Source organism: Petaurus breviceps, unplaced genomic scaffold, assembly GCF_028583685.1.
Source record: "Petaurus breviceps papuanus isolate PSGF00001 unplaced genomic scaffold, PetGlider_PUasm1.0 189, whole genome shotgun sequence".
In the NCBI taxonomy this organism is placed as follows: Eukaryota; Metazoa; Chordata; class Mammalia; order Diprotodontia; family Petauridae; genus Petaurus; species Petaurus breviceps.
Window position 1 is genome coordinate 24,346,070 of NW_027185809.1, and position 9,197 is coordinate 24,355,266.

General features: G+C 38.1%; 1 protein-coding gene across 3 annotated transcripts in view; it reads left to right on the top strand.

The window, feature by feature from the left end:
* RTN1 (reticulon 1) overlaps positions 1-8,817 on the top strand; it is a 277,572-nt gene extending 268,755 nt beyond the window's left edge. For all 3 annotated transcript variants that reach the window (XM_069092057.1, XM_069092056.1, XM_069092059.1), the window contains one exon: positions 8,572-8,817. In XM_069092057.1, the coding sequence (XP_068948158.1) occupies positions 8,572-8,614 (43 nt within the window). In that variant the 3' untranslated portion in view covers positions 8,615-8,817. The remainder of the gene's footprint in view (positions 1-8,571) is intronic.
* Positions 8,818-9,197: the final 380 nt, after the last annotated feature.

Here is a 9,197-nt window from a genome sequence, read left to right on the forward strand (position 1 = left end):
CCAGTTACTTGCATTAAGGAAGTGAGCATCACAGCAACAGGCTGGATTTCTAGAATTTGGGGCCTGTGGGTTAAAGGCCCAGTTCTGTCAGGGTTCTTACAGTGTGACCTTAGTAGAATCATGGAAGTTGTCTAGTCCTCAGTTCAAAATGGATTGGAGTACCTGATTCCTAAGATATCTCTAGATTTTGAATCCTGATTCTAAGCATTTAAATAAAAGTTGAAGGGACAGCTAGGTGGCTGTATAGCCAAGCATGAGCAGCTTTTCAGAGGACTGCTACTGTGAATAGTTATAAGATTCTGATCACATAGTATAGTGAACTCTCTATTCATCAGTAAACCAAGGCAAAACATTCACAGAAACCAAAGTACAGCATTCACAATGATATAACATAGCAACTTATCACTAAAGTGGCTACATAGTTTTAAACAAAACATATCATTAAGTAAGTCTTTAACTCAGTTATCCTTAAGGAGCAATCCTCCTTAAGTGACACAAAGTACAAAGGTCAAAGTTTTCCCATCCCTAGGCCACATTGTCAATTTCTCAGTCAAAAAGTATTCTTCCTTCTTGATTGGAGATTAGTTTCCAATCATCCTTAACTCAGTCATCCTTAAGGGGTACAAGGTACAAAGTACAACGTTGTACCACCCCTAGACCACGGTAAATCATGATCTTCTCAGTCAGCACTACGTACCCAAGGTACTTACTTTTCATCTTGGCTTGAGGATGGCTCCCGAATTCCATGGTTCTTCTTCCATGGGTCCAGCTCCCTGGATCTACCCAACTGTCACCTGGACTCATAGGCAGGCAGCTCTCAGCTCCTTGTCCCAGTTCCTCATCTAGTTCCCATTCCATATTGAATCTCACAGTGTCCAGTCCACCTCAAGTCCTTCACAGTTTGTTTTTGGGAAGACAAAGCTTAACAGAGCCACAATAACATTCATGCACATTGCCGGCACCATCATCAATTCACTTTCTCCCTGTGAAATCAACATGGACCCACAAACAAGGTCTGAGAAATCAACACAAACCATTAGTATAGTCCCAGGACCTCTGAAAACATTAGTAAAATCCTCCTTCAGGACTTCTGTAAACAGACAACAAGAAAATCCTCTTTCAGGGCTTCTGAACCAGCAATAAGGTCCCAGGGCTTCTATAACAACAGCAACATCCTCTATCAGCAGACAGATCTGACAAAGCAACATCAAAACAGACAGACAGAGTACTAGTGCCACGACCATGCTTCCTCCCAGTTCTGTCCATCCCAGCCTGTGCTTCTACTTTTATATGGTCATTAGCCCCTCCCTGTTCCACCCCTTCTTGTTGCATCAACAAATTCCTCCCACCTTCAAATCACAAGGGGCTCAAATAAGGTGCTAAAAACTTAAGTAGCTGCAACAAAGAGCTAAGTACTTCTTTGCTTCTCATTACAGTGGCACAGTGAATAGAGCACTGGCCCTGGAGTCAGGAGGACCTGAGTTCAAATCCAGCCTCAGACACTTAACACTTACTAGCTGTGTGACCTTGGGCAAGTCACTTAACCCCAATTGCCCTGCCTTCCCCCCTCCAAAAAATAAAAAAAAGACAAATAAATAAAGGTTGAAGAACTACCTGTAAGAAATACCATGTGATAGGTTCCTGAATTAGTTGAGCCCATTCTAACTCTGACATTCTGTGACTGGGTGAAGTTAGTATTTTTTTTTAATGAAGCAGTGTGATATAAATGGAACTTTGGCTAGGATAGGACCAGAGGTCAAGTCCTTGCTTCATCCATGGCTAGCCTGAATCTCTCTAGGCCTTAGTTTGCTCATTTGTAAAATGGAGTTCACTTAGCAGATGTGCTAAATTATTATCATTTTTAAAGAGATTTTAGACTGGCCAAAAACGAGTAATGAAAAGAGAGTTTAGAAATTATTCCTCATTTGACAGATAAGGTAACTGAAGCTTACAAAGATTAAATGGCTTATCAGAAGTCTCGCAAAGAACTAGCAAGGCTGGCAGCAAGGTGGTCAGTGGATAAAATGCTGGATATGGTGTTAGGAAGACCTAAGTTCAAATGTGACCTCAGACACTTGCTAACTCATTACTTGTAGGCAAGTCATGTAATTTCTGTCTGCCTCAGTTTCTTCATCTGTAAAACAGATAATAGCACCTACCTTCTAAGGTAATTGGGAAGATAAAATGAGAAAATATTTGTAAAGCACTTTGCAAACCTTAAAGTGCTATACAAATGCACTATTATTATCCATATATTAACATATTTATTTTAAGCATATAAATATAATTATGTAGTATATATAAATATATTAATAAACATATATTATCCACATATTAGAAGAGTGCTGTGGTTATCCATATTCTATAACTTAAAATCCAGATTCTTTCATATTACATCAGATTTCTTCCATATATTACATACTTTGATGATTTCTGGACATTATCCTGGAATTTGACAAAGTTTCTCATGTGTCATTATAGATAATATTTATGTGGGTTAAAAGATAGCACAGTTAGTTGAATCAGCAACTAAATGAGCAATCATACCCAAGTATATTTTTTAACAGAATGATGTCAGTTCGGAGGGCAGTCTCTAGTTCTGTGACACACTGCTCTATTCCTAGTCTTCTTTTCAGAACTTTTAGCATTGATTTAAATGAAGATGTTGAAGGTATCCTTATCAAATTTGTAGGTAAAACAATAAAGTGTATTTTTTTTTTACTTTTTGGAGGGGGGAAGGCAGGGCAATTGGGGTTAAGTGACTTGCCCAAGGTCACACAACTAGTAAGTGCTAAGTGTCTGAGGCCAGATTTGAACTCAAGTCTTTCTGATTCCAGGGCCAGTTCTCTATTCACTACACCACCTACTCACCCCCAATAAAGTGTAATTTTAAAAATAAATTTAAAAAATTTGTAGGTGATCCAAAGCTGGGTTACTTAATGATAGATGACAAAATGAAGATAAAAAATTATCTAGAGAGGCTATAATCCAAGTCCAAAATCCAGGTTAAATTTAATTTACTTTCTCCTAGTAATATATAGCAAATAGTGTCTTCTGCATTTAGATTCAACAAAAAAGAGTTGGGACTTCATTAGCGCTATATTGGGGAAAGAAGAAGGAAAAGGACCTTGCAGGATGATGAAAACTGATGATGGAGAGGAAGAAGACAGAACTGTTCAACTCTGGTTTTGTTTCTTCAGCAAGGAGAATTATCTTCAGACTGGAAGGACAGAACTCCCACAAGAAAAGACTAGATCTAACATATAGGCTTGCCTTAGAGATATTGTAGGTTCTGTTACCAATCACCACAAAGCTAAAATCACAATAAAGCAAGTCACGTGAGATTTTTGGTTTCCCAATGTATATGAGTTATGATCACAATAAACTTTAATCTATACCATAGTATTATGTAAAAACAAAACAAAACAAACCCAATGTACATACTTTAATTTAGAAAGACTTGATTGCTAAAAAAAAAAAAAAATATGTTGACCATCAGTGAGTTGTAATCTTTTGGGGGGTGGAGGGTCTTGCCTTGATGTTTTTGGCTGTTGACTGATCAGAATGGTAGTTGCTGAAGACTGGGGTGGCTGTGGCAGTTTCTTAAAATACGGTAACAAAGTTTGCCACAGCAATTGACTCTTCCTTTTACCTGAACACTTAGTGGCCATTGTCCAGTATTAATTGGCCTAATTTCAATATTATTGTGTCTCAAGAATTAATGAGGTCCCAGGAGAGGGAGAGAGACTGGTTGTGGCTAGTTGGTGAAGCAGTCAAAATTCACACATTTATCTTCAAAATTTGTCATCTTATTTGAACATGGTTTGTGGAACCCCAAAACAATTACGATAGTAATTGTACTAGTAATAGTAATAGTATTCAAAGATCACCGATCACAGGTCACCACAATATATATAATAATAATATACATACTAATAATGAAAAGTTTGAAATATTGAGAGAATTACCAAAAAATGACAGAGACACAATGTGAGCACATGCTATTTTTAAAAAATGATGCTTAAAGACTTGCTTGACGTACAGTTGTCACAAACCTTCAATATGAAAAGAAAAAAAAGCCATATTTGTGAAATGCAATAAAACAAAATGCAATAAAATGAGACATGCCTGTACCTAGAGGCATGAAGGAGCAAGGGGAAGAGGAAAAGGAGGGAAGAACAAATATACGAGGCAATCCTAGGAGGGGGCAGTAACCGGGATGCAGGTACAAGAATCTTCAAACCATGGCAGAAGGAAGAAGGAGACTGATTAATGATCATTCAAAAGGCCTAACTCTAGATGTGACACATCCTACTGTTAATCTGCTTGCCCCTTTTAGTTTGATAAAAAGATGTGAGAGCTCTTTAGTGAAGCAGAGGTCAAGAAATTTGTACAAAGAAGTTAAGTTGCTAGCAGCCGTGTCTAGCTGGTTTCTTATCTCTCATATTGGAGGAAGGGAGAGCCAGGGAGAGGCTGACAATGCCCACTTGAGTACAACCTGGGTCTAGAAATGCCTAACATGGAAATTCGTGAGTCAGGAGGATATTTGTCTAGAACTGAAGCAGCTAGGAGCATAAGGAAGATAGAAAGAGAATACGAATTTATATGGCATCTACTGTGTGCTAAGTGCTTTACAAATATTATCTTATTTGATCCTCACACCAGCCTTAAGAGACTGGGGCAGCTAGGTGGCACAGTGAATAGAGCACTGGCCCTGGAGTCAGGAGGACCTGAGTTCAAATCCGGCTTCAGACACTTAACACTTACTAGTCGTGTGACCTAGGGCAAGTCACTTAACCCCAATTGCCCTGCCTTTCCCCCTCCAAAAAAAAAGATTAAAAAAAGGTGGGTGCTGCTATATCCATTTTAGAGTTGAAGAAACTGAGGGAACCAGAAGTTGAGTGACTTGCCTTGGGTCACATAGCTAGGAAGTGTCAGAGGTTGGATTTGAACTTTAGGCCCAGTATTCTATTCACTGTGCCACCTAGCTGCCTCATGAGCTTGAGGTTCATGAGATTTATAGATCTCAAAGAGCCCCAAAGCCAGGGTTTTTCAGATTACCATAGCCTTGGATGAAAAGAAAAACAACATGTCTAATATAACAGAGGGGAAATTAGATTGTTCAAAAACCATCTAGAGATTTCAGCGTAGTACAACCACCAAAAATAAAATCTCTAATGCAGTTCTGGGCTTCATTAAAACAGATTTAAAACTCTGGACTAATGAGATGCCCTGGTCAGCACCTATCTGGAAAGTTGTCTTCAGTTATGGGTATCACATTATAAAAAAACTGTTGAGGAGCTGGAGAGTGTCCAGAGTAAGGCAAGTAGGCATCAAGATCCTGAAGAATGAAGATCAGTTAAAAGAACTGAGAATGTTTAGTTCAGAAACAAGAAGGCTTTGGGGAAAAGGCATAACTGTCTTCAGGTTTTAGAAGGGCTGGCATTTAAAGAGAGAGTAAAAATCTCCTTGGCCCCAGAACACAATGGGTAGAAGTTACAAAGCGGCAGATTAAGGCTTGATTTCAGGGGAGACTTCCTAAGGATGCCCAAAAGTAAAATTGTCTGTTTTAAGAGATAGCGAATGTTCCTACACTGGCAGGCTTCAAACAAAAACCGAATTAGTTCCATGTTAGATATGTTGTTGAGATTACTGTACAGGAATAGGGTGGATTAGGTAGCCTTTGAGATCCTTGCCAATGCTGAGATTCTTGGAGTCTGGCACTCTGGAATTCAAAAATCCAATTATAAAAGAATGGACTGAGGGAGACCTGGCTTAACCTGGTACTTGTAAAAACAATCCAGTTGGGGGAGGGGGAGTTAGTTGGTCCCAGGCCTATGAACCAGTTGTGGCATGTGATTGCTTTAAAAGGCCACATGGACATAGGATCTATAGTTTCTAGATCACATACTTTTGTGGACTAGTCAGATCACACTGGGAATATTTATTCTTTTCATTCCTCTGCACCACATTTTATAAAGGAAATTGATAAGTGGTAATATAACTAGAAGAGATCGACCAAAATGGTAGGAAATCTGGAAATCATGTCCTATGAGGAATGTAAAAAGGAAATCTAGATGTTCCTTTTGGATTAATGGTAAGATAACACTTAACTAGTTCTTTAAAGCCCACAAAGCTTCTCATCTGATCCTCATAGCAGCCTTTGAAGGGGGTGCTCTTATTCCCATTCCAAGATGAGAACTTGCCCAAGGGTCACCCAGTTAAAAACTGTCCGATACAAGATTTTAATTCAGGTCTTCCTGACTCCAGGCCTATCACTTTGTGCCACCTGGTTTGGCGTCAGGGGTGGGGAATCATGGTAATTCTCTTCCAATATTTGCAGAGATATCATAGATGAAAAGGTAACATATTTGTCCTGTGTTGATCCATAGAGCAAAACTAAGAGCTGTGGGTAGAATTTACAGGAAGGCAGATTTAGCTTAATATAAGAAATAACTTTCAAATAGCTGTCCAATCGTCAAACAGATTATCTCATGCAGGGGGGGAGGGGGGAAACTGTAGCCTGTGTGACACCATATGTGACCTTCTAGGTCCTTGGGTACAGTCTTTTGACTGAGTCCAAGTTTTACAGAACAAATCCTTTTATTAAGGGGATTTGTTCTGTGAAGTTTGGATTCAGTCAAAGGGCCGCATTTGAGGAACTAGAGGACCACACGTGACCTCGAGGCTGCAGGTTCCCTACCCTAATGAGCCTCCTCTCACTGAAAATATCAAAGCAAAAGCTTAATGCCTCCTATCGGGGATCTTGTAATAGGGATGCTTACAGGGTGGAAAATTTGAATAGATGACTACAAAAGTCTTTTCCTGCTTCAAGATTCTGTAATTCTATGAAATGAAACAAATGTCAAAAACTTTTAAAAGTATAAAGTACTAGACAAATGTGAGATATTATTAACAAGGTGTCTAAAGTAGAACTAAAACGAATAATTTCCCTGATGTAGACTTACTCTAGAATGAAGCTTCCATAATACATTTGCACAGTTGGAATATTGTCTTGATTTTAAACCTCTTCAGAGCAAGGAGTCTATATTATGTTTCATTGATTGGTCACCAATCCAACTTTCTCATTTTTATAAATGAAAAAACTCTGTGCCCAAGACTAGACATGCTGTCCATAACACTCTCAAGTGTTGCCCAAACTAGATTAAAATATAATTCAGAAATATTTGACAAAATAAAAATACAATTTGTTGTTAAGTCATTTCAGTTGTGTGCAACTCTTCATTTGGGGTTTTCTTGGCAAAGATGCTAGAGTGGTTTGCTATTTCCTTCTCCAGTTAATTTTACAGATGAAGAAACCAAGGCAAACAAGGTTAAGTGACTTGCCCAAGGTCACACAGCTAGTAACAGTCTGAGGCCAGATTTGAAGTCAGGGAGATGAGTCTTCCTGACTCCAGGCCCAGCACTCTATTCACTGCACCATCTAGCCTGTAGCATAGTAGGAATTTAATTTGTTTGTTGATTGACTAAATCAAGAAATACATGTTGCTCTAAGTATATTAGTTGTTCTAAGTAAATTAGTCTTTAATTTTTATTCTGTTCTAGCATTGCAATACTGAAACTTTCATTTTTTTTTTCTAAGCAATCGGGGTTAAGTAACTTGCTCAAGGTTACATGGCCAGTTATTTCTGGGTGTGGTGCTAAGTGTCTGAGTCCAGGATTCGATCTCCAGGTCTTCCTGACACTGGAGCCAGGGCTCTTACTCGCTGTGCTACCTGGCTGCCCCTGAACCTTTCATTCTTATGCTTGAGAAAGACAAACAAATTAAATGACTAGTGTCTGAGGTCAGATTTGAACTCAAGAAGACTCATGTTTCAAACTCCAGGCCTGGTACTCTGTCAACTGTGCCACCTACCTGCTCCAATATGCAGTCTTCAAGGATCTTTATGTATGAATTAGTAGCCCCCTTTCTATTTGAGTTTTGACAGCATTGCCCTAAACTGCGCGATTTCAAACTTGAAAAGTGTCATCTTATTTAAGTAAAGCATGAAATAGCATGAAAAAATATAATTTGTAGAATTTGCCTACATTGTGATGGATAGCTCTCATCATATCTGCTATTTTCTAATCAAAAACAGTTTTATACACATTTATTTGCATATATGATCTCTTCTACTGTTTTAAATTATATTGAACATCAGCAATTAGAAAAACAAATATAATCTTGTAAAAAGAAAACTTATGTTCTTTCCCTATACTTCTTACACAAATACAGAGACATGTTTCTTATACAAATACATCCCCTAAGCATAATCACCCTGTCTCTAAAATTTAAAGTAGCATATTAAAATATTGCCTGGAAACTGATTTTTTTTTCCAAACACAAAAGAGATTGACTTAGACAAACTGACTTTCCATTCTTAGTATATAACACTAAGAGATTCCTGGCTGCCAAACCCACCTTTATATCAATCACTCCTAAGGTGCATTGCTATCTGATATCATGTGGTTAGATAAAGCAAAGACATATATTGAAATGATAAAGTAATGTTCATAAGCAATGACTTGTGATGAATTGTCTTCTGAACTTATAATGCTTTTCATTTTTAGGATTCAGGCCAAAATCCCAGGAGCGAAAAGGCAGACAGAGTAAACTGGATTTCCAGCAGGCAACTAGGGCTTAAACAGGAGTTTAAACAGGAGTGGTAAAAGCTCTATTCTTACACTTTACTGAAAATCGATTGTTTCCTTCTCCCAATACCTTGATCTTAGAAACATATTCTTCTCAACAGCTATTTTTAGGCTGTTTCTGTGCTCTTAAAAATATCTGCAATCACTTGTGTCGAGCACTATAGTATAGTAAAGACAAAATGTGTAGTGGATATGGTTTTTATTTTGTGTTGCTTAAAAAGTGCATGATGGCGAGACCCTGAATAATCTTTCTTTAGTGTTCCTCCTTCCCCCCCTTCTCTTTGCAGTGCTTATGTAACTTTTAATGTTCCATTTAGCTTGGTGAACTGTCACTGAGTCGCTGGTTGAATTAATCTTTAATAACTATATATAGAATAGTAGGTGGATGTTTTGGTGTTTTTCCAGCACGCACACACACATACACACACAAATGAAAAGTCAGTAATACTTACAGTAACCAATTTTGTATAACTTAAAAAAAAGGAAAAACAAAAATAAATACCCAGTACTTTTGTTGTATGGGATTGATAGGCTGATTTACATGT